The following is a 24,884-nucleotide window of genomic DNA, read 5'->3' as shown; positions in this document are numbered from 1 at the left end:
GTGGCACCTTTAAGTAGAGATGTTCCGATACCCTTTTTCCCTTCCCGATACCGATTCCGATACCTGGACTCAGGGTATCGGCCGATACCGAGTAGTGATCCGATACCTGGGTGTGTATCTATACAGCTGCAATTCATACTAGCCATGTATGAATTGATATAATTATTTTATGGTGTGCTTCAGACTTATCCCATAATAAAACATGAACAAATACACACAGTGAACTAGAATATTTTTTATTATCTGACATACATTTCACAGTAGTATATTATTATTTTTTTAAGTGAAAAATAACTTCAAATGCAGCCACAAATCTAATACTGTAAACTGAAAAAGGTATTTTAGTTTTACAATATAACTGTATAAAAAAACAGTACAACAAATAAATCTAGGAATCAAAAAAATTATATATGAATAATTTAAGAAAATAATCTCTTTAAAACTTAGATGACAGCGTCACTGTACCCAGTGTGCTTGTCAAACTCAGTAACTTAAAGATAGCGGGGTCGCGTCGCAGCTCCAGATGTCGATAGTAAAACTGATTGTTTGCACATCTTTTAATTTAACGTTACATGAAATGTGTTCACGCACTGTCTCGAATAGCTTAGCCAGCGCTGTTTCAGAGATGTATTTGCGACCAGGCAAACTGTACCGGGGCTCCAAATGTTCAATTAAGCGGCAAAATCCATGTTTTTGACGACGGACAGTGGCTGGTCATCCAGAACAATAAACTCGATAATGTTGTCGGTTATATTGCCAAACAGCGGACATACTGCTAGCGCGTGCATTTTAATTTCTTCTTCACTGCTCTAAACTGTGGTTGCTTGTGGCAACACAGCACAACTTCCTGTGTTGCCGCGGGCAACCACTGTTTAGAGCAGCGAAGAAGACTTAATCTCCGATTTGCAGCGTTAAGCAAAGCTACCGTGCAATAACTAGGTATTGTTTATGAAAATGGTATCGGATCGGTACATGGGTACAAGTACTCGCCGATACCGATGCCAGAATTTTTATTGGTATCAGCGGCATTTCCGATACTAGTATCGGAATCGGAACATCTCTACCTTTAAGACTAAATGCAATTGCTAATAGATACACTCATGGGCGTCGGAACCATTGTATATGTGGGACATGATCCACCCACTTTTTAAAACCAATGATACTGGACCCACTCACTTTTACCATCAGACTTTTACCATCAGCGCCGTCAGTAAAATCCATTCCACTTGAGGATGCCCTAATAAAGTAAACTCCATTTCCACATGAAATTGCTACATGTACACAAACAGCTGTGCATTTAATGCACGACGTGGAGGCAAAGAGAACAGCCCGACGTGAAGCGGAGTTTGTTTAAGTAAAAGGCACCAGAATAGATTAAATGCATTTACTTCAGTAACATTTTTCTGGGCGAGGACCCACACACTTTTTTTTTGCTTCCGGCGCCCATGGATACACTAGTGATCAAAGTTTGGTTTAATTAAGATTTTTTTATGTTTTTGAAAGACATCTCTCATGCTCATGGACCAAGGCTGCTTTAAAAATAAAATAAAAAACAGTAATATTGTGAAATATTGTTACAATTTGAAAGAACTGTTTTCTGTTTTCTACTGTCAGCATCATTACTCCAGTGTTCAGTGTCACATGATCCTTCAGAAATCATTCTGATATCCTGATTTGCCGCTCGAGAAACATTTCTGATTATTATCAATGTTGAAAACAGTTGTGCTGCTGCTTCATATTTTTGTGTTAACCGTGATGCACGATCATTCAAACGTTTGGGGGGAATATATAAAATGTTACAAAAGATTATATTCCAAAGACATCAAAGACATCCAAGAATTCTGACAACAGTTTTAAACGCTGATAATAATGACTATTATTAATAATCATCAAATCAACAGACTAGAATGATTTCTGAAGGATCATGTGACGCTGAAGACTGGAGTAATCATTCCAAACTTTTGCCTGGTAATGTAAATGCAATATTGGTGCATGTTCCAGTGCATCCACAATGTCTAATAAAGCGGTAAAGATCCAGTCTCTCACCCTTGATGTCCCACAGTGTAAAGTGTCGGTTGTTGGCTTCGGGTGCCAGCGTGAAATAGAAGCGATGTCCAGACTGCGGTTCATCCCTGTCCACTACGCTGATGGTGTGAATGAGCTGGAGAAAGAGACAAAAAGAGATTTTAATAAACCTCAGTGTGTGTGTGTCGTCCTGCAGTGTACATGCATGACTCCTCAAATCATAAGAGTTGTTGAATAAGGAGTGCTGTCGCGTTAATAACTGATCAGATGCAGACTTCTCACCTGCAAATCCCACAGATGCACACTGAAGGAACCTAGACGAGATTGCATGACTCCTCATATTTACTAGTCAACTACTCATCCAGAAAAGTAGTCGACAAGTCAATATTTACCTTATGTAAATGACTCACTTTACACTGTGCAGCTTCAGCGGTCTTTGCTGTTTCTGGCAAGTCTAGAGAACGTCCACACGGCTGAGATGACACCGGTGACAAACCAAAATGTGCATACTATCTATATTGCCAAGTTCATGCAGCTGGCGTTGTCACAAACAGTGCAAACACAAGTCGTGTCTTACCGTTCCTGTCAGCCTCTGGCCAACGCTTGAGAAGTTGAAGGGAAGTTTGCAATAATTCTGGCTTGTATGTAACTTTTTAATTACACTCAGACCATCTCACATGTCCACAGCTCCAGAATGGTTCATTTATAATGTGCTTTGTCAATGCAAAACTTTCACTTTTAGGATATTAATAGATATGTGGATGCAGCATTTTAAACCAGCACAGAATAATAGCAGAACTCAACTATAGTCGACCTGCTGCATCATTTTGACAACAGCTTTGTACAGTGATCTGTAATGATTAAATATTACAAATGATGCAAAAGTGAACATACAGTGAACCCTGAGAATTTTGCAATCACGAAGCACATTAGAAACAACAGTGCGGAGATCTTTTCTTCTGAAAACGTAACAACAAAATGCCCTCTTTAGTCATGCTCTCGGCCTACTAGCTTTCGAATGACAGTTTCTGTGATAAATCAGAAGTGCAAGGCGAAGAAGTTGCTGTCGGAGTGAGAGTGGGTGTACTTGTGAGAGGCATCGGGCCCAGTTACTACATTAGCCGGTTTGTGAGACAACAGATGGAAGCGTTTAGGAGGGCGGGAGGAACAGAGGCTCGGGAAAAAGAGAGGGAGTGGGCGGCACTTCAGACAATCCCGCTAAAATTCCCATGTTCTCTCGTTGCTCATTTCTCATTACACGGTCATCAAAAGGCTCGCACGCCATTTAAGTCAATTTTTAGGGAGGTGATAGAAAATCCAAAAGTGTAATTAGAGGAGAGAGGAGAAAAAAAAAAGTAAATTAAAATTCTTTTTGCAAAGTCTTTCCTGCTCCCTAAAGTACAAATGAAGTCAGAGAGGAACACTCAAGCTTCCTCGGATTGGAAAATGAAAAGGAAAGTGAAAGCAAGGACAAATGCTTGAGACGCACAGTATATACTCAAAGGAGACCCCACACTAACACTGATGTCTTCCCTTCAAAATGATTAAAGCTGGAGTTTCCAAGAGTGGTAAAGTGCTTGTCTTTAAGCCTCAGTCCTCCAGGACGCGCTCGCTTTGCCGGGTTCTGCTTTGACTATAACAGGACCACGGATCTACCATTGGCTCAAACTGTAGAGCACTGGCACTTGCAACGCTTAGGTCATGGGTTCGATTCCCAGGGAAAGCAAGAACTGACAAGAATGTAAATGTGTACCTTGAGATGCAATGTAAGTCGCTTTGGATAAAAGTGTCTGCCAAATGTAAAAATGTTGCTGAAGCTTTTAAATAAATAGTTAAACTAAAAATGAACATTATGTCATTGTTCGCTCACTCACTCGCATCGTCATTTCAAACCTGTATGCTGTTATTTTTTGTGTAACACTTTTTCATACAATCGCTCTCAACCTCCAAAATGGATAAAAAGTGGTATATATTTATGCACTTGTGCACTATATTCCATGTCTTACTATATATTTGCGTGAGGAACAAATGTCATGCTTAATTCTGCATTTTGAAGTGGTAGATAGATAGAGATGTATTTATCCTTTCGGAAAATTGTTCTACACCATACAGTACGTCTGATACACTTATACAATAAGACAATTTGACAAGACAGAATACAAAACGAAATATACAACAGAATTTCCCTCACCCTACCACACCCCCACACCCCCACACATACACAGGACAGAAGACTCAAACCCCACTACACATAACTCGGATAATAAGGTGTAGTTGTGCATACTGTGACAGTCCAGCTGGAAAGAAAGTGCATGGTGTGATTTAAAGTGCTGTCCTGCAGGTCACTTCTTATTCATCAATGTACAGAAACCATGACTTTTGGCATCAATACATACTATTTACTTGTATACATTTGGCAGATACAAATAAATAAATATAAATAATATTAAATTGATGCTTTCAAATGTCATTTTAAAAATCTTAACATGAACTCAATTAAGAGATTTGGCAGAAGGGAATATTATAAGTGAACATCAACTTAAATTTCAGTATGTTATTATACACCATGTTTTTATTTTTTTATTTACTGTATTTTTACTGTTTTTGATCACCATAAACACTCTTTGTATGCAAAAAAATATTTATTTTAATATTATTATTATTTTTGCAATCATGGGAAACAACAGATTCAAGGTTGAGTAAATCTCTAGCAACATCTAACGGCACACATTTGAATGAAACTGATGTGCTTTTTTTTACCATTGCAGTAAGAAACACACACACACACACACACACACACACACACACACACACACACACACACACACACACACACACACACACACACACACACACACACACACACACACACACACACACACACACGTTTAAGTATGTTATTTACAGTATGTTTCTGCCCTGAGGTGCTGATATCCGTCTAATGTATAAGAGCTGGACTGCACATTTACTCATGCTGGTTTCAAGCCCACTGACTGTCAGTCACGCTCACATGGAAACATATTCTGGCACAGAAACAGACCTTGGTGTTAACATTCGTTCACGGCAGTGCTGTTATCACAGGCTGTGAGCTGCAGGCCGGCTTGCCAATCATTACGAGAGTCAGTTAACAGAGAGTTAAGTTAAAAAAGCCTAGTGTGAAAGCCTAGTTCTTGTTGTTTGGTGTTAAACACAAACTTCGGCTATACATTTAATCGTAAAAAATGATGGCTTAATTTCTTTCTTTCTGTCAAAACAGTGGAAGTGCTCTCTTTCTTTCTTTCTTTCTTTCTTTCTTTCTTTCTTTCTTTCTTTCTTTCTTTCGTTGTCATTATTTATTTATATATATATAATTTTTTTTTACAATGTTTCCTTTTCACTTTTCACTTCAAAATAAGAAATCTTGTTGCCTTCACATTTTGAACTACAGATTTGAGTTACAGTAATACAAATAAAGAGATTAGGTTAATCAATGTAAACTCAAAATATTACATTAGCTGGTCAACATTAGTGAATCTAAGTTGATTTGACAAAAAAAAGTGTGGTAAATATGTTTTATAGTGAATTAAAACACTTTTACACCACACATCAATCTTGATTAAAAACAATGTCCACATACTGTATATTAACTAATTTGTTTAACAGTAAAAGTTATATGTGAACATTAGTTGATGCACTGACAAAGTAACAAGATTTTTTTAAAAAAATACTTAGCTAATGCTTTTCATTGATGAAACTTTTCCACCCTCATTGTAAAGTGTTGGCAGTTATAAAATAACTCATTTTCATGGAGGGACAAATGTACAATTGAAGTATAGTGATCCAACATCAAAATTAACCAGCTGTGACCGGCATAGACATTCATTTGGAACAAAATTAAACCACCAGGCAATGAACCCTGAAATTACAAATGTTCTGGATACTAGAGTAAAACTCCAGGTGTTGAAACTCCAAAGCATATTTCATAACTCTGGGAGTACTTGCAGCTGATAATGTTTATGGTTGATTCCATCCACAAACTAAACTCTGGCCTATTCTTCCCATGCACTTCATTATTCGCAGCGCTCCACTTCTGTCTGCGGCTGATAATGCATACAGCGACGCAGGTCACATTTAAGACACTTTAATCAACATGCTCGAACTCCAGTGACTGCTGGCATTGTCTGGCGTACAGAAAACTCCATAAAGAGCCTTACACAAACTCCAGCCACATGACTGTGAAGCGGGGGAAACGGGGCATGTTATATTTTAAAGATGTTTGTTTATTGGCCTCTTCCCAGCTTGAAAGAGAAGTTTTGCAGAAGTCCCGCTGAGCGCCTCCTTCCAAACATCCCTCATCTCCTGCATCGGTTTGCACTAGTGCTTGTGGATGAAATGCTGCCCGTGACTTTGCAAGGTTGGGAATTGGGAAGCGGTATTTTTTTATTAAAAAAGCCGGATCCAAATTACTTTCATGCATGGTGTTTGGATCTGTTAACGCTTTTTGGGCCTTATTACTTAATTGATGCACCACTCTTATGAACTGCCTTTTCTAGGAATCAGACAAAACAGAATATTTAAGATTTAAAATATTTGCACTTAGGCAAAATTCATGCATTGTTTACTAAGCGGATAAATATCTGATCATGAAAAGATCTAGTTTAAATGTCTTCCTAGATGCATTCAATATTACTTGAGGCTTTTATATTTTAACTTGCATATATATTTTATGTTTTATTGAATATGGCAATATTAATGTATTTGATCTTGGCGGACCAAATACTGCAGCGGCTGCTAGACAGGTGGAGCTGGGGGAGGTGGAGGGTTATGGCAGACTGCAGGACTAGACTAGATGTTACACAAGCAATCTCATTGGCTGCCGGATCAGGAGAGGCCAATCAGCTTGTGCCATGCAGTAATGGTGTGATTGCTTGCAGATTGCATGTAAAGAAGATCTGCCTGCACCCTCTAGAGTTTCAGGACTGAACTATACGTATGTATAGAAGAGTGTGGTAAACCTCTGAAGTCAATTATTCCACTTATACTACACCTCAAAACATTGTTAAGATTTTTGTCTTTAAAACAGTATTGTGTGTAGGATGAATTTTGCATGCATTATTAATCATAATAATACTATAATAGTATATAATAGTATACACTAAGCATGAATGTGCATGTATCGGACAGCAATCTGATCCATCAAAACGCAAAGTGACCAATTGTACAATTTTTCAGAAATCGATTTCATACTTAAGAGAGCGTAAAAAATAACTTGCTGAAATAGTCACTGGAGTCGTATTGCTTCCTAATCATTTAAAAAAGAATCATTAATTGATTTTAAAATGTAGGACGGTATGGCGGAGGAAAAATAAGAGGGAAGCGGAAAAGGAAAGTAATTTCCGAGCAGAGCAAGTTTTACATGTTGAAAGATGAAGACAAAAATGTTTTTCTTTTGAGTAACGTGCACTGATGAATCATTCACAATAAAACCAGGAACATGCATTAAGAATTAAACAGGGTCAATTCTTCATTTTGACTTTAAGGAAGCAGAGTTGTTAATTGGAACGATCCCATCCCTCCTATTTTGTGACCCTCGTTTGTTTAATGAGCTGTTGTTGGGTTGGTAAAAAAAAATAAAAAAAAATAAACAAGGGTCAATGAGAAAAGAAACTATTTGAAGAAGAATAAATTAATGCATGGAACGCTGTTTTCTTAACAAACATTAATTGCGATGCCAAGGACAGAAACAACAAAAGGTCCTATTATATTTCCAATTTTGAGGGCAAAATGAATGCCTGAGGGGGTTTCTGGAGGGAAAAGAGGGAAAAACAGAGAGAGAAACAGACTTCTGAGAAAGATAGACGGAGAAAAATAATGTGAAGGAGGGAAAGATTGTAAAAGAGAAGCACTGTGTGGGAGTTTATTGAGTGGCAAACACAGCTCCCTCAAGCAAAATCATCTAATTAGATTTCCATCCAACAGCCCCCTCATGACCTCTTAAGCTGCGAGACTGAGAAGCCAAGAGTCTCCCAAACGTCTTCCCGTTCTCCGGAGGCTTCCAGGACCAAAGGTCTTCTGCGCAAGTCTTCCTCCTTCACACAGAGGAGGAGGAGGTTGACCTCCGAGAGGGAACGGGGAAGTTCAAGGATAAAGAGTTTTAATTCCACAAGTTTAAATGTGCCAAGCGATCATCCACCAGCGTTGAGCAGACCAGCTAATTGTAAGCAGTTAGCGGAGGCGATAATGAAATATACACGGTGCGTGGAAAACCTGGAAATATCAATTTGTGCCCATTTCTAGGCCAGGAAAAGTCAAAGAAATAAAGACAATAAAGAATTCTCTAATTATGCTCCACTTTAAAATAGTTTAATTGTCTAGAAATTGAGTGCAATCGGTGTAAAAATGGTTTCCAGTAAATAAATAAAAAATACATGTCCAGTAATCACAAATGATTGCATGGAAAATCAGTGATTAATAATTTAAGAGAATCAGTTCATTTTATGAAACTGGTTCAATAAAGATTTGAGTCCCTGTACAGAAAACAAAATGAGGAAATCAATTAAATGTTTGGCAATTTAATTAATGCATGCATTTTAAAAATGCAATACAACAACAATGCACTTAAAATGATTTCATATTGTATTGTTACATAACAGATAACAATTAAAGATGTATTTTTCTTTGACGTTAACCACTACATGAATGTCAGAACAGGTTCGCTGCATACCGGCTCCTCTCATTATTAAATCAGAATGGATATTCAAATGAAAAAGCACCATTAACTACCATCCAAAATGTGTCCAGAAAGCAGAAGGGAGAAGCAGAAGTGTAATGTGCCCTCTTCCACATAAATAACCCTCATTATCACAGCTGACCTTTCAGTTCCTCTGCATTTCACACTTCACATCTCAGCCTCCTCACAGGAACAGCGCTGCAAATATATATATTTATTTGTCCATTTAAAACACGGTTTATTTATTTATATTTTTTACTTTTGAAATAATACATTGAAAATGTATCCCTTACTTTTTAAAAGTGGCCCTCATAGTTCTCCATACACAGTGTACACATAATTTTCACTCGGAAACTGATCAATTTATCAAACTATCACAATGAAACTTCAAGTTACACGTTGAAGTGAAATTTTAAAGTAGAAAATCGTAAAATGCACTCCAGTAATCTTTGTTTTATTTACAACTTTACAACTCTTTATAGTGTAGTTCAGAGCATATTTTGTAACACTATTATATTATAGCTTTTTTATTAATATTTTTTCTTTTTCTTTTTTCCGTTTATCATTTTAATTTAATTATATTTAATTAATAATATTTTAATGTATTTCATTTTAGCTATTTTATTACATTAAGTTAAACTAAATTAAAGCATGCTAAATGTTTCCTTGGCAAATAGCTGAAATTAAACGTTTATTTATATTATTTTATTTCAGTTATACAAAGAAATTATGAACGCATGCAAAAGCAAGAGAGAACCAATTAAATATTAATAATTGCTTAACATTTTTGTCAGATAAATACCTTAACCAAGTTTGGTGTTTTGTTCACTACGGAGCACCTAAAGGGACATTTGCAAGAAAAAAAAAAAAAAGAATTCCACGTGCTCACGAGACACCTTTTGCAAACGTCCCTGTAGATGCTCCATCCATAGTTCTCCCCTCATATTTAAAATATATTTAAAAAAAAACGTAAACAATAATCTTTCCTCATATTTTGATGGCTAATCGAACTTGCAGTTTCATTAAAAACAAATACCCCCTCCGGACATCACTTTTGGCCACGGTATTTTGAAGGAAGAGTGGGTTCATTTTCCTTCTTGGCTGAAATAACCCGTCTGCAGGAGTGGATTGAACACTGGTACAGTGAGTGTGTGTGTGTGTGTGTGTGTGTGTGTGTGTGTGTGTGTGTGTGTGTCATCACATGAGCGCGATCCAATCCATCTACACGTGCATGCGTGTGCATGTGAGCTAGAGGTCTTCACGGGTCCAAAAATTCTTACCCGAACCGGAAGGGACCCGTAATTTGCTACACCGAACCGACCCGGACCCGACTATTATTTCAAAAGCTGGACCCGGACCCGTGCAGACCCGATAATTTTTTGGTAAACTGGACCCGAAACTGCCGGGAAGACACAGACCCGACTGGACCCGATTGTCACATTTTCCACCTTAAACTGCTATTACAAGTCAATAAACCTGTTGCGAAAAATTACAACTTTTTGTCTTACCTAATTTAAGGAGCCGTAGCAGCGTAAAGTTAGTAGTCTCTCCATCCTTTCCTTGTAACGTTACGTTACCTGACTGGCTGTGATGCATTACAATCCTTTGGCTCCGACAAGAAAGTTATCCATGTTATTCCTCTCGTTATTCCACCAAGTCCAAGCTTAATCCTTGTTATTTCAGCTTCAAAAGTCCACATGATGTCACGGACTCACGGTGACGGATGACAAATTAAACGAGTTAGCTGCTAACTCGCACAATAACTTTTGGCTGTTTGCCTTTTTGAACTATAATAACGATTGCTCGTTCAGTGCCATGGCCGCTGCGCTGACATTATTTATCATCTCCGTGCTCTCTGCTCTGCATCATCGAGTCTGAATCTGACCACTAAAACTTTAAGATTGAACAAAACGATTAATTGACATTGTAAAATCTAAAGCGCGGTTTGGCTGTCCCTCACTGAAGCTCTGCCTCTGGTAACTGGTTGCCATAGAAACATGACACGCGCTTGACTGCAAATGCGCGCTAGCTGGATGGATCAACCTAAAATATGCTTTTTAACGCAATTTATTTTGAGTGTCAAAGTAAACATTCATGTGACAGTTCACCTCAGATTATGTTACTGATTTAAAATATATTAAATATGAGTGTGACAAGACGCATTTTTGAGATGTGATGACTCGCACGGGTATTACACACAATGTTAAACAGACCCGGGACCCGAAGTAATAGATTCGACCCGACCCGGACCCGGCTGATCATTTAAAATATAGACCCGAACCCGTACGGGTCCCGGGTCGGGTCCCGGGTCAACGGGTCAACGGGTTCACCTGAAGACCTCTAATGTGAGCCACAGTGTACGTTCCCCCTCAGACATTAGTCATCTGTCTGGGACTGTCCCGCGGGAGGACCAGACCCTTGTGATCCGTCACAGTGAGCCGCTCTGTGTCGCTTGATGTCTTGTGTGGAGTCGACAGGCCTCTCGTCCCCGGGCCGTTCTTAGTATTTGCCTTTCCACCCGGCCTTTCCCTGCACACGCCACACTATATGATATCTGTCTCTTCTCATCCCATCAGGCCCAAATACCACAGGGTTACGAGTCGAATGCCACACGCTCAGACTGCTTCACATGTCAATCTGAACAAGGGTCAGCATGTAGATGAAGTCAGATAACACAGAGATCATGAATGGGACGCAGCGTGAATCAGAGACCTCTGAAGGAAGCTTCAAATGTCTCTTTGTTCATTTGTGTCTTTAGTAAAGCCATCTTAGGTAACTGTCGGTGTAAACGTCACTTTTTGAGGCAGAAATACGAGTTACGAGTACGGGGGAAAGGCGATAGTAACAGTTTACAATAAGTTAATGCATTAACTAACATTATTAAATAACAATGAGCAATGCATTTGTTGTAGCATTTATTAATCTTGGTTAAGATTGGTTAGTGAAAACACAGCTAGTTCATGTTAGCTGAGGTCCATTACATAATATTAATAGATTGAATGATACTGTATATGTGACCCTGGACCACAAAACCAGTCACATGGGTCTTTTTTTTTTTTTACATTGAGATTTATACATCATCTGAAAGCTGAATAAATAAGCTTTCCATTGATGTATGGTTTGTTATGACAATATTTGGTCAAGATATAACTATTGAAAATCTGGAATCTGAGGGAGCAAAAAAATCGAAACATTGAGAAAATCTCCTTTAAAGTCCGCGTGAACCGGAAGTTGCAAACGACTTTTCTCAAGTGTTGTGACGCATTTCCGAGTGAAAGGGAATATTGAACAGAGGGTTTTACTTCAGCGCTCCTCCTCTCCATCTCTCGCCCACAGCAGAGTAACGGTCTGAGGGAGTGATGAAGCGATTAACCAACCCAAGCCGTCAAGCCTACGTTATCAGAAAAAATAACCATTCCAGACCCGGAAGTAACTTTTCAAACTTTGATTAAAGATAACTTCGGCAAACAATTTTTTTCCATGTATTAACTTGCACGGATGAATTGTTCACCACAAGACTAGTAATATCCGCTAACAAAGTAAATATGGACTTTAAAGTTGTGCATTTATGGTCACGATTGTGCTGCATTCACTCACAAAAATACATGTTTTATATATTTACAGTAGGACATTTACTAAATATCTTCATGGAACATGATCTTTACTTAATATCCTCATGATTTTTTTTTGGGCATAAAAGAAAAACAGATAATTTTGACCTGAAGGATAACAAATGTATTAAATGTTTAATTTAGTTTTTCCACTGCAATAGTATATAAACTGATAAAGTTTAGTAGACTGATTTCAGATGAATATTGAGATTCCTGCAATGCCAGCAAGAGATTCCTGCCAGACCGGTTTTCTCCATTGTAAGTTAAATGAACAGAATCACTGAGACTCTCACCTTTTGTTTTCCTAAGGGCCTTTGGAGCCCAAATGGCTCTTGGAGCCCCTGGCCCAGTCGTTGATTAGTCCGGCTGATTGGATTAGCATTAGCTCTGAATCACTGTTATGCTGATGAGATCAGGAAATCTCTGTAAGAGATTTGACTCAGGTAGGCTACATTTACATGCTTTGTTTAGAATCTCCACCTCTATGTAATCCCTCCCCCTGGGAATGTATATAACTACAATGCAATACTGTATTAGAGTTAGACTGATTTTGGAACCCGCAGCCGCGATCAATAAATAACAACTTCTGAACGCGATCCCAACTGTCTCACTGGTCCTTGCTTCGAAGAAAGAAAAACTTTACAACAGACCCATACAATGTATTGTTGGCTATTGCCACAGATATACCCGTGCGGCTCCAGACTGGGTTTGTGATCCAGGGTCACATAAAATGTGATTACTCAATGCTTTAGAAGTATTTTCCATTGTTAGTTCATGCTAACAAATGTAATTATTATCAGCTCTAATCTGTTCCCTAATTTTTGTACCAGGGTACAATAGTATTTGCACCTAAAAATGCACGATAGTACCATGGTACATGTCCTAAAAATATACAACATTATCATGCTACATGTCCTAAAAATATACAATATTATCATGCTACATGTCTTAAAAATACAGGATAGCACCATGGTACTACACTGGAAAAAAATGTTGATGGATTTACTTAGAATTCACTCAGAGATTTCTAACAAAGTTCATACAATAATTACAAAGAAACTGCAATATGATTTTACTGATGTTTGTCCAAATCAAAAGTTGTATCTTCTAACATTAGTTAATAAACTGTGAACTAACATGAACGGACAAACAATAAATAACTGTATTTCTATAATTTATCTAGCATTAACCAGCAATAACAATAAATTGCTCATTCTACGTTTATGTTAGCTAATGCATTAACTAATGATACAAGTTAGACCTTATTGTAAATATTACTGATATTTTACATATGGTACAATGGTAATATCATGCATTTTTGGACAACACCATGATAGCAATACTATGCGTTTTTTTAGTTTTTTTTTTTAAAGCGCTAGCCAACTATAAAAAAAATCAAAATCACGTCCCATGGATACCGCGGCCTGACACATCTACCTGACACTTAAATCCGTGTGAGCTCATAAACACTTTCTCCTTCCATGTCTAACAACGGTGTGACATCGCTGGAAGGGGAGTCGTGCCCCCGGAGCCAAAGCTGCTTATGAGCGATCGGCTAAGTCCTTTTTCATGTCTCTAGCCCTCTTTCTCTCCCTCTGTCTGATTTATTCACCTTTTACACACAAACAAATACGCTGTGTTGTCATCCTTCAAATGGGATCAAACTCCATGCATTTAGCGGCTTAAGCTAATCTGATTTCACTGTTGTTCTATCAGAAGTGCAAGCGGTGACGCTAGCGAGCGCTAGTGTGGCACACCAACAAAGCTGGATAATTGGGCCAGCAGTCGAGCGCAACATGATGTACTGTAAAATGTGACGTTTTTGAATCGCTATAGAGGCCATATAAGAGAATTTGACACGGTTTGCAAATTATACATAAGACTTTAATTTTATAAGGAATTTCTATAGGTGGCACATTTGAGGCACAATCTTCTGAAGTTTGTGTTGTGCAATTCAAACGGCCAAGAAAACTTTATACAATAATTGTGAAATGTTAATCTATTATAAATAGATCACAGATATTTTTTTCTCTACAATAAGTTTCTATTATTTAACATTGGTAAATAAATTAGCTAATGCTCAATATTTGTTGCAGTATTTGTTCATATTTGTTAACATTAGTTAATAAAAATACAACTGTGTTTTTAGTTATTTCAGCTTGAATCCATTAAACAATATTCACAGATACAACGTTTGATATTAATAATGTGTTAGTAAATTTAAAATGCAACCTAAAGAAATTTGTAATTTTTTAATGTATTTTATCATTTAGTTTATATATTTTGTAGGGATGCCAGATATGTTGGCACTTTGTGATGATTATGGTTTACAGCTTATGAAAACCCCAAATTCAAAATTACAATATTGTGAAAAGGTTTCCATAAACTGTAAGCCATAATCATCAAAATTATAACAAATAAAGGCTTGAAATATCTCACTTTGCATGTAATGAGTCTATATAATATATTAGTTTCACCTTTTAAGCTGAATTACTGAAATGAGTGAACTTTTGCACAATATTCAAATTTTTCGAGTTTCACCTGTGTGTTCATTTTTAATGTTAGCATTATCGGCCGATATAATAAAACTGATAAATAATGTATTATTTCCTTCAGCTGAGGCGCTTCAGATGCGCACTGTTCACAATGATGGTTTTGAACTGCTTAAAATATGATTGAAATCACTTCAAAAAAGGAAGAAAAAAAAAACAGTAAAGTGCAACATGTGCAGCGCAAGACTGTCAGAACATCATTATAATTGTGTGTTTGGGACAAGACTCTAAAAATTATGTAAAACTTTGGATTTAGATTTATTGGCCAATATATCGGTTATCGGCTTTCAAATTTAGAGAATTATCAATTATCAGTATCAGCCAAAATGTTCATATCGGTGCATCTCTAATATTTTGTAATAAGTTAACCTTAGTGAAACATAGCGGATGAACACCACATTTCCCAGAATGCATAATTTGTGTTGAATTTCTTTGAATTGCTTTTATTTATTTATTTAAAATCAAATTCAACTTATTGTGTGTTGTGGCCAGTTCAATTTAAATTCACTCTAATTATTAAATGGAAAGAGAGAGCCAATTTTTCAATTCAACACTGCAATCCCCAATATTATGCATAACAGAAAAAAAATGCATTTCTCAACTAACTTTGAGTGTGTACGGTAGAGTCTACTAATTATTATACATATTTAAACATCAAGAGTGTCATTTTTCTCTGTTCTTAAAGGGATACTCCACCGTTTCTTCATATTAAACTATGTTATTCCCTTAACTAAGACGAGTTGATACATACCTCTCTCGTCTCAGTGCGTGCACTCAATCGCTCTGTCGCGCGGCGACACTTTGATAGCACTTAGCTTAGCCCAGTTCATTCATTAGGATCCAAACAGAGATGAAGTTAGAAGCGACCAAACACCTCCACGTTTTCCCTATTTAAATAAAGTTACACGAGTAGTTACACGAACAAGTATGGTGACACAAAATAAAACGTGTTGCTTTTCTAAGCGGGTAAAATGTATAATGTATGGCGGAATAGCACTTGGGAGCACTTCGACTCGGCGCAGCAATATCATCACTCCTGGTGATATTACTGTGATGATATTACTGTGATGATATTACTGTGATGATATTACTGCGCCGAGTCGAAGTGCTCCCAAGTGCTATTCCGCCATACATTAAAATGGTGGTGTTCCTTTAAGATGAATCGATTGCTGTATTCCTCATTTGTAAGTGGCTTTGGATACAAGCGTCAGCAAAATTAATAAATGTTAAATCCGCTTAATATGCAAAGATACAACAAGTAACCGTTCCCAACTAGTAAGCCAACCTGAAGCTGAAGTGCTCAACACAGCAACACTGACTCAACCAGCCAGCAAACCAGATATCACTGGAGACAGATTTATTCAAACCGCGACTCAAGTGAAGCACATAAACAAGTTCCCTCTCGTGACTCAGGCGTGGGTAAAAATGATGCATGTAAAACCGCCTCGCCGCTGAAGGATCCGCGACAGTGTTTATGTGGGGGACGGGGTATGTGCATCTTAAAGCGCCAATCTCAGGTGAGAGATAAATGACTCTAATTGTGTGTTCCTCCACAGGACTAATTCCCCCCCAATCACCCGAGTGATTAATCACAGAGCAAGAGAGCGTGCGAAGTTTCAACGCACAAACCGCAGCATCTTGCTCCGCGGGCGTCTCTTACTCACCTAAGCCAATTTAGCCGACACAACGCAATGGGGAACCCCGGGGTTATGGGAAACAAATCACGTAAACATGCTACAGGTTATCGTGAAGCTATTACAAAAGCTACAGCAGGGGGCTTCCAAAGAATCCTGCGCTTAATGAGACAAATCTATTATGTTAAGCCATCACCGGATTGCACTTTATATTTGAGGGCCCGAGACGCTTGCGATTTTTCAGCTTAAATGTGCTTCAGAAACAGCGTGTGTCACGGCCCTTCGGTTAGAAACTGTCCTGCTGAAAGATGAAATGTTCACGAGCTGTTACACCTTTTTCTGCTCGACTCAGTGTGTACTGGTATTGTGTAGCGCGCCGTCTTTGTTCTGTCCACTGAGTCCACGACGTAACGCTATCACAGAACTCGTGATTATGGTTGTTGAGGTGTGGGAACCACCCATATCGCTTTTGAGTTATCACAAAAAAAGGAAATCTTTTGTCACCCTTCTTTCGGGTAAACTTTTACTTCTTTCTATGCTGCATAACCTTGTAACCTTTAAAAAGTCGTTGCTGGTGACAATGCGGCTTCTTCTTCTGGTGCTTTCCAAGAACATTTCCTAGATGTGTGATTATAGTTTCCATATAAAGTCAACATGAAATCTCAAATCGACTGGATTTTGATGGTTCACCCTAAAATGAAAATGTTGTCATCATTTACTCACCCTCATGTCATTTTAAACCTGTTTGATTTCTTTCTTATGTGGAACTCAAAAGAAAATATTTTAAAGGATGTTTCAACTGTTTTTGCCCATAATAAGTCCAACACAACATTGGACCCCATTGACTTTCATTGTGCGAACAAAAAACACCAAAACATCCCTGACAATAAATAACATAACATAAATAAATAAAGCCATATAAGGGTTTTGAATGAAAATATGGTACAACTTTTATCCCTTTAACACATTTACTGGTCTTCTTGTGCACGATTCATTGATGTATGCTATTCCAATAAATAAATAAATACAATACAAATGAACCAACACACACACATACAATGATAAAAACATATAGTAGATGATACGAGGTTAAAAAACATTGACTGTAGTTGTACTTTTATGTCTTTGAAAGGCTTTTTTGTCTTAATTTTCACATCTGTCATTCATTCACTGGAGAATTTCATTAATCTCAGTTATGTATTTGCTGGAACAACTATGTTTCATCTGTGCATCACAAAGACTAACATGCGTGTAAGCAGCACGTTTCCATTGCTCAAGATTTGTATTCTACATTAAATATATATTTAATTTGAATATTTAAAATTGAGTTTCAATGCTTAAAATAATCTTCTTCTTTTTTACTTCAAAATTCAGCAAAAAGAAGCACTTCTGCACACCTGAGAATAAAAAAGAATATATTTTAATAGTTAAACAACTTTAAAAAAAGAAAGGAACATTCATTCCTTTCTTTTTTCAAGGATGAAAACGGAAGACTACAAATGGCCTTCTTTCACACATCCGAAAAATGTAGTACAAAGGTAACTAGTTCTTTACAACAACAAAAATCTCTAAGAGTCCTTAATCCCACATAACAGTCCTCATTCAGCGGCTCTATTGTCGAGCGCAGCCCTCGAGCCACGCAGAAAGAAGGATTGCACACAATTTCCCATGACATCTCCAAAAGCAAACAACCTTTTGTTGTTCTGTACATTTCACGGATGCTCAAAAAGATGGGGTGGAAAATGTTCAACCGCTCTGGATCAACAAATAAACCGAGCTTCCAAGACAAATAACAACTTAAAAAACAAACTGCACAGAGATGAGAATTAGGGCGACAAAGCACATTATGTCACGATTAAAAAAATGATAATCCCTTAAAAAAAAAAAAAAAAAAAAATGCTATATATGTCTGTATATATATACTGTCACATGCAGCACCTGCTCAATGTCAAGTGGGCTACATGGATTACTCGGCTATTACAATGTTTACTTGTAGCTCACGGATAAAGACTACTTTTCATAGCCAATGGAAGGACAAAAAAAGATGTATATATATATATTCTATGGCTTCTTCAGAGCAGTCATGCCAGCTTTATTTATATAGCACTTCACATTCAAAGCAGCTTCACAGTGATAAACAGGAAAATAACAGTGGCAATGTTGTAAATTTGATCAATGAGGAAACTAATTCAATTTCAGCAAACTTGGGATAAACGTTACATATAGTAACATATAGTTTATTGGACTTTATATGTGACCCTGGATCACAAAACCAACTATACATTATGGGTCAAAATTATCCATTTTTCTTTTATGCCAAAAATCATTAGGATATTAAGATCATGTTCCATGAAGATATTTAGTAAATTTCCTACCGTAAATATATAAAACATGTATTTTTGTGAGGGAATGCAGCACAATCGTGAACATAAATGCACAACTTTAAAGGAGATTTTCTCAATGTTTACATTTTTTTGCATCCTCAGATTCCAGATTTTCAATAGTTGTGTCTCGACCAAATATTGTCCTATCCTAACAAACCATACATCAATGGGAAGCTTATTTATTCAGCTTTCATGTGATCTATAAATCTCAATTTAAGAAAATGTACCCATGTGACTGGTTTTGTGGACCAGGGTCACATATATGAAGTAACATATAGTTAAGTGGACGTTATATATGTTATACATATATATTTGTCTTAAAATGTAAAAATGTAAAGCAGGTTTGGGAACAGAGCTTTTCTATTCTTCAGAAATTCACTTTTTGCCCTCCACAAAAGACAACATGAACAAACAGCATGAAGGTAAATAAATGATGACAGAAATTGCATTTTTTTGTCTGAACATGTGTTCTTTTATTCCACGTGTAAACAAAAGCAACAAGTCTCCACAAAGCGCTGCAGGTGAGTCTGCTGCGCCGCTGACTGGACACTGCACACTTTTTCCGCAACTAGTTTATAAATTGCCTTTGGGACGAAATGTCAGACAGATCATTCTTTCCAATTGAAAAAGGTCCACAGTAGGAGCAAAGCAATAATGAAACTATTTTGACAAAAACAGGAAAGCGATTGGCTCCGTACTAAATCTGACACTCCGTGATTGTTCTGCCACGACTGCAATGTTTCTGTCCAGGTTGTGAGGTCTTGTGAGGTCAGTGGAGGTCGTGCAGTATCTCTCAGATGCTTCACTTTTTAGGACACGGCCAAATGGGAAGGAGAGATTGGTGAGTTGAGCCAAACTACATTAGCCGAGCGAGATCAGACGAGATATTGAGCTTTGGAAAAACAAATCTTGTTAGGCGTTGTAAACTGCCGTCAAACTGAATCAGGGAGGCCATGCTGAGAGCGGCATTCCCACAATGCAATTAGACTCTCGCCACTTCATCACGCCGCACACCTGATGTTCCCCAAGCGCTCCGCGACTGATATATATATTAACGCAGAGCGCAGCTGTCTGAGAGGAGCCGTCTGATGTCAGATTACATATGCTTTTCATGGAAATGACAATTTTTCCCTTCCAGGTACCAATCGCAGCTGACAGCTTTATCAACACAAGAAGCCATTGGGAACAACTAAGTCAGTGTCTTCTGACCGGAGATATCATCCTGAGGAAATCGACCGCGCACATGCAATACTGATGATTTTTGTGCGGAACAACAGATCTGGTTTCCGCTGCCGTTCAAACGCTGATGCGATCAAAGCGGCGCGGGTCTGGCGGGCGTGATTTCTGATTAGATTGATGAGACTTCTCGATGTGCAAAACATAGAGACGTTATGTTATCTCACCTGGCCAGGCTTGGCGTCCTCGCAGATTGAAGCCTCGTAAGGAGTCGCGAGTTCGGGAGGGTTGTCGTTCACGTCCAGGATTCGGATGCTCACCGCCGACTGAGACGACATGGACTGGTTATCTGAGGGAGACAGAGATGAAACAATCATCATGATGGACGAGAAGTCATACGCAGTTCTAAAAGTTTTTAAAAGGAGCATGTAACGAAATTACATTAGTGTCGGCAGTGGTTAAAGTGGGATTTGGCGGGAGGGGGAAACCTCAAGTTTTGTTTAGGAGCAACAGGGAAAAAGTACTCACCGTGGGACAACATATTGAGTATCATGGTGTAGCAATACTTATGGGACAAGAGTGTCACTGTGGCACCAACTATCACAATACTTATTTACTTGATTTTTTAAGGGTTTTATTTTGGTCCATCTATCTACACTGATATGACGACGATACTATGTTAAAAATGGACTGGGACAAAAATTCAGCCCTGGCACTGTAGCCACAGCAGCCCACAGCCCACAGACACGGGCATTCAGATGCGAGGTAGTTAGGGGGGTTTGAAAAAAAAAAAAAGGATTTCTCTGACCTACATATGTGCAATTTAAGACTTTTGAAGGCCAAAACAAATGTAGTTGGTTGAATTGGCAGACGTTCCCTAAAGCCTGGAAGACACCAAGCTGTGATGAAAGCCGACTGTGTTGTCGCCTCGCGTCGGGGTAAAAAGCGGCACTTGAACACGTCGAGAGAACTAGAGCCGACTGCCAGCTAGCGTGCGCGCTCTGCGCCTGCGTGTAAATGTGACAACTGTCTATTTCTGCAGATATATTTGTCTATATTCGTCATTCAAAAAGGGAAACCGACACTGCAGATACAAAAACCGTAAACAAAGCAATGCGTCTTTAAGCCTGGCGTTTTAAAAACGCAGTGCTCCCATTGAAAACTATTGGAAAAATACGCCAGAAAAAACTCTTTGGCGGACTCGGGGCCTATAAGTCACTTTAGATAAAACGATCTGCCAAATACACACACACACACACACACATAGATTGTCATGACAGAATATGCTAATCAATGACTAGAACTCCACATCCGCTTCATAAATTCATCAACTAACCATTCAGAAATGTCCTGTTGCTTCTACATGTTGTCACTTCTTCTCGAGTCTCTCCATCACTGTCTGACTCCAGTTTGAACATAAAAGGCTAAAAGTTTTTGAACTTTTCAGTGTGTGTGTGTGTGAGGTAAAAGGACACAAGCTGTTGAAGCTCCGCCCCTTGTGCCGGGAGCAGCTGCTCATTTGCATTTAAAGGGACAGACACAAAAACTGTGCGTTTTTGCTCACCCTCAAAAAGTGACACTTTAACATGTTATATAAAAATATCTGTGGGGGTATTTTGAGCTAAAACTTCACATACACACTCTGGGGACATCAAATACGTATTTTACATTTAGTGAAAATGTCATTATACCACCCCTTTAAAACCAAATTAATCAATTAAAACTGATTCCATAAAAATTATCTCATGATGGAACCCCTAAAAGGTTCTATACATGAAGCGCCTGACAGAACCTTTTTTTTGTATGTGGCATCAGTTACAATGGAATCACAATTACAGGCAACAATGAATCACACATTTGAGACGCAGTTGTCATGACAATGGCTGTTTACGATGGCCACATCTGTGAGATCCAGAACAAAGCAAACCCACCACTGCTTTCAAACAACACCCAAATTCTCCTATTGTGTCCCTGCAAATAACAAGTATAGCACTCGACTTCACTGAAAGCGTATTTTGCATGCATTTTTCAGGACGGTAAAACTGAAATCATCCTCTGTGAGTCACTGACCTGCACAGGGTGCACTTTATTAAGCCCAATATAAAACAGAAGCATTAAAGTATATCACACTACTGCCATCACAGTTTGTGTCTGAGGCACTTTTACAGTAATGATACTCCGCCGGCAGTGAATTCATCAGGAATCTAATTTTTCTGCAATATTTTTGAGAAAATTTTCAATTAGGAAGTCAATTTCTAGGAGACGAACAACATCAGAACATTTTAATGATAAGAGCACAGCGTTTGGGGCTGGCATAATCATACAAACACAGATAAATGGATTCAATATTGGGCTGTAATATCAGTTTGATCATGGTCTTATTAAGCTACAATAAAATGGAAATATTATTGGGAAATATGTACATAATTAGTTCATATAAGTAAAATGATCTAGTAATTAAAAAAGGTCTCTATGTTGGGTGCGACTGATCCTTAGCTAAATTCTGTGCTTCATTATTTCATTAGAAATGTTTTAATTTTCATAAGAGATGCTTCTCACCACCACAGCGGGCCATGCAGAGGGCCAGTGTTCTCATTGTAATGAGACGTAATTACCTTTTTTAATTAACACAGCTGTAATGCTTGTGTTTATTTGCAGGGATGTACAGTAGTCCACGCATGTTATGTTATTTAGCATATGTAAATTAGGTATATGCTAATTTAAATATGCTGTTTCATTGCCTTTGTATTTTAAGCCTTGCTTATGCATTATAAAACACAAACACATTTGTAAAGCAAATACATTTCTGGAAGTCAGCAAATTCACCCCAAAATCAAAAGAAAGAAAAGAGAAGTTATTTTATAATAATGATATCTTTAAAAATATATATAATATATATAAGATTTCTAAAAAATAAGTATTATATAATATATCTAATGCATGATTTTTTTTTATAAATAAATTAACAAAATGAACAAACAATTTGAAATCATATAAATTATAAAGTACTCATCATGGTGTAGTATTTACTATATTGCCTGATATTTTGCTGATTTAAATAAACAAAAAAAAGTCAAGAAAAATAATGCAGGAAAAACAAACAACTAACAAAAAATGCATGAATGAACGAACGAACGAACGAACGAATGAACGAACGAACGAACGAACGAACGAATGAACGAATGAATGAACGAACAAATGAACAAACGAACAAATGAATGAACAAATGAATGAATGAACGAACGAACAAATGAACAAAAGAACGAACAAATGAATGAACAAATGAATGAATGAATGAATGAATGAATGAACGAACAAACAAACAAACAAACAAACAAACAAACAAACGAACGAACAAACAAATGAATGAACAAATGAATGAACTAATTAATGAATGAATGAACGAACAAACAAATGAATGAAAGAACAAACAAACAAATGAATGAATGAACAAATGAATTAATAAATTAATGAATTAATGAATGAATGAATGAATGAATGAATGAATGAATGAATGAATGAATGAATGAATGAATGAACGAACAAACGAAAGAATGAACGAACGAACAAACGAACGAATTAATAAATGAATGAAGGCACGAATGCATGACCAAATAAATACTTTAACTCTGTAAACTGTTGAACATTCATTCTGGTGGTATTTACTTTATTGCCTGATATTTTGCTGATTTAAATAAAAAGTAATTTTCAATAATTTTATTGTAAAACAATACAATGTTTGTATCTTTTGATTCTTTGGTAGATTTGGACATGTTTTCAGGAGAGTCACCCAAATACACCAAGAAGACAATGGAAAAGGTGAGGAACAGATTTCAGATTTTTATTCCCCTAAAGCAGGCAATATTTCTCTGTGCTTATAGAGCACACATCAGATCTAAATTTATCCACCGATGTGTGTCTGAGATATGATGAGAAGGGATTTGAGCAGATTACAAGATGCAGGACTACCTGCCCAGCAGATGTTGGACGGCCACACATCTTCATGACATATTACCGGTCAACTACTATATTAGAAAAGCGCCACTTCAATCCTGTTAGACAGCATGTGGACGGAGCTCGGCACGCGAGTTACAAGGAAATGAAGTCGTGTGGGGTACGGCAGTACAGTAAACCCAACAGGACAGCAGGGGATCATACATTTATATCTCAACAGTCTTTGTAGACGGCACAGTAATATACACTGATCGTCAGTAACAGCAAATCATAAATGACAGCATGATGATAGATTTTTAATATCAGATAAAGATGCGCAACACAAAAACATTTATTTGCTGACTTATTTCTTTGTCAATGCACTGGTTTGCCAAAAGCGGACCTGTTGTGCTTTTGTCAATGTTCATCTTTCTTCAGTGTGTAATATTGATGTTTGAGCATCAAAAAGCTTTGCAAAGTCCCTCCAGCGGGAGATATTCTCTATACCAGTGTTTCTGAACTCATGAAACGCCTCCATTGTAATCTTGAGTTTTATTCCGGGAACGAACACGTCACAATATTTCTCATTTAAATAATTCATATGTAGAATAAAGGGACGGGGGATTTCCCAAACACACTCAAAGCGCTTGACCAATCACAACACACTGGTCCAGCTGACCAATCAGAGCACAGTGTGCTTTTCAGAAGGAGGGGCTTCATAAAGACAGGAAGTAAACTGAGCGTTACTGACAGACTGGAAGAGAGGAGACGCAACAATGGAGAATATGAGGAAAATAATGTATTTTTTGAACAGAAAGCCCAAGTCGAGCCCAAAAACAAAATCAAGACTTGGGGCATAA

General features: G+C 37.6%; 1 protein-coding gene across 2 annotated transcripts in view; it reads right to left on the bottom strand.

Moving 5' to 3' along the window:
- Positions 1–24,884, bottom strand: part of cdh22 (cadherin 22) — a 198,134-nt gene that overhangs the window by 25,898 nt on the left and 147,352 nt on the right. For both annotated transcript variants that reach the window (XM_079628761.1, XM_079628762.1), the window contains 2 exons: positions 20,319–20,440; positions 2,047–2,161 (listed from right to left, as the gene is read on the bottom strand). In XM_079628761.1, coding sequence (XP_079484887.1) covers positions 2,047–2,161; positions 20,319–20,440 — 237 coding nt within the window. The remainder of the gene's footprint in view (positions 1–2,046; positions 2,162–20,318; positions 20,441–24,884) is intronic.

Source organism: Phoxinus phoxinus (assembly GCF_949152265.1).
Source record: "Phoxinus phoxinus genome assembly, chromosome: 11".
Classification (NCBI taxonomy): Eukaryota; Metazoa; Chordata; class Actinopteri; order Cypriniformes; family Leuciscidae; genus Phoxinus; species Phoxinus phoxinus.
This window is presented reverse-complemented; position numbering and strand designations above follow the sequence as displayed.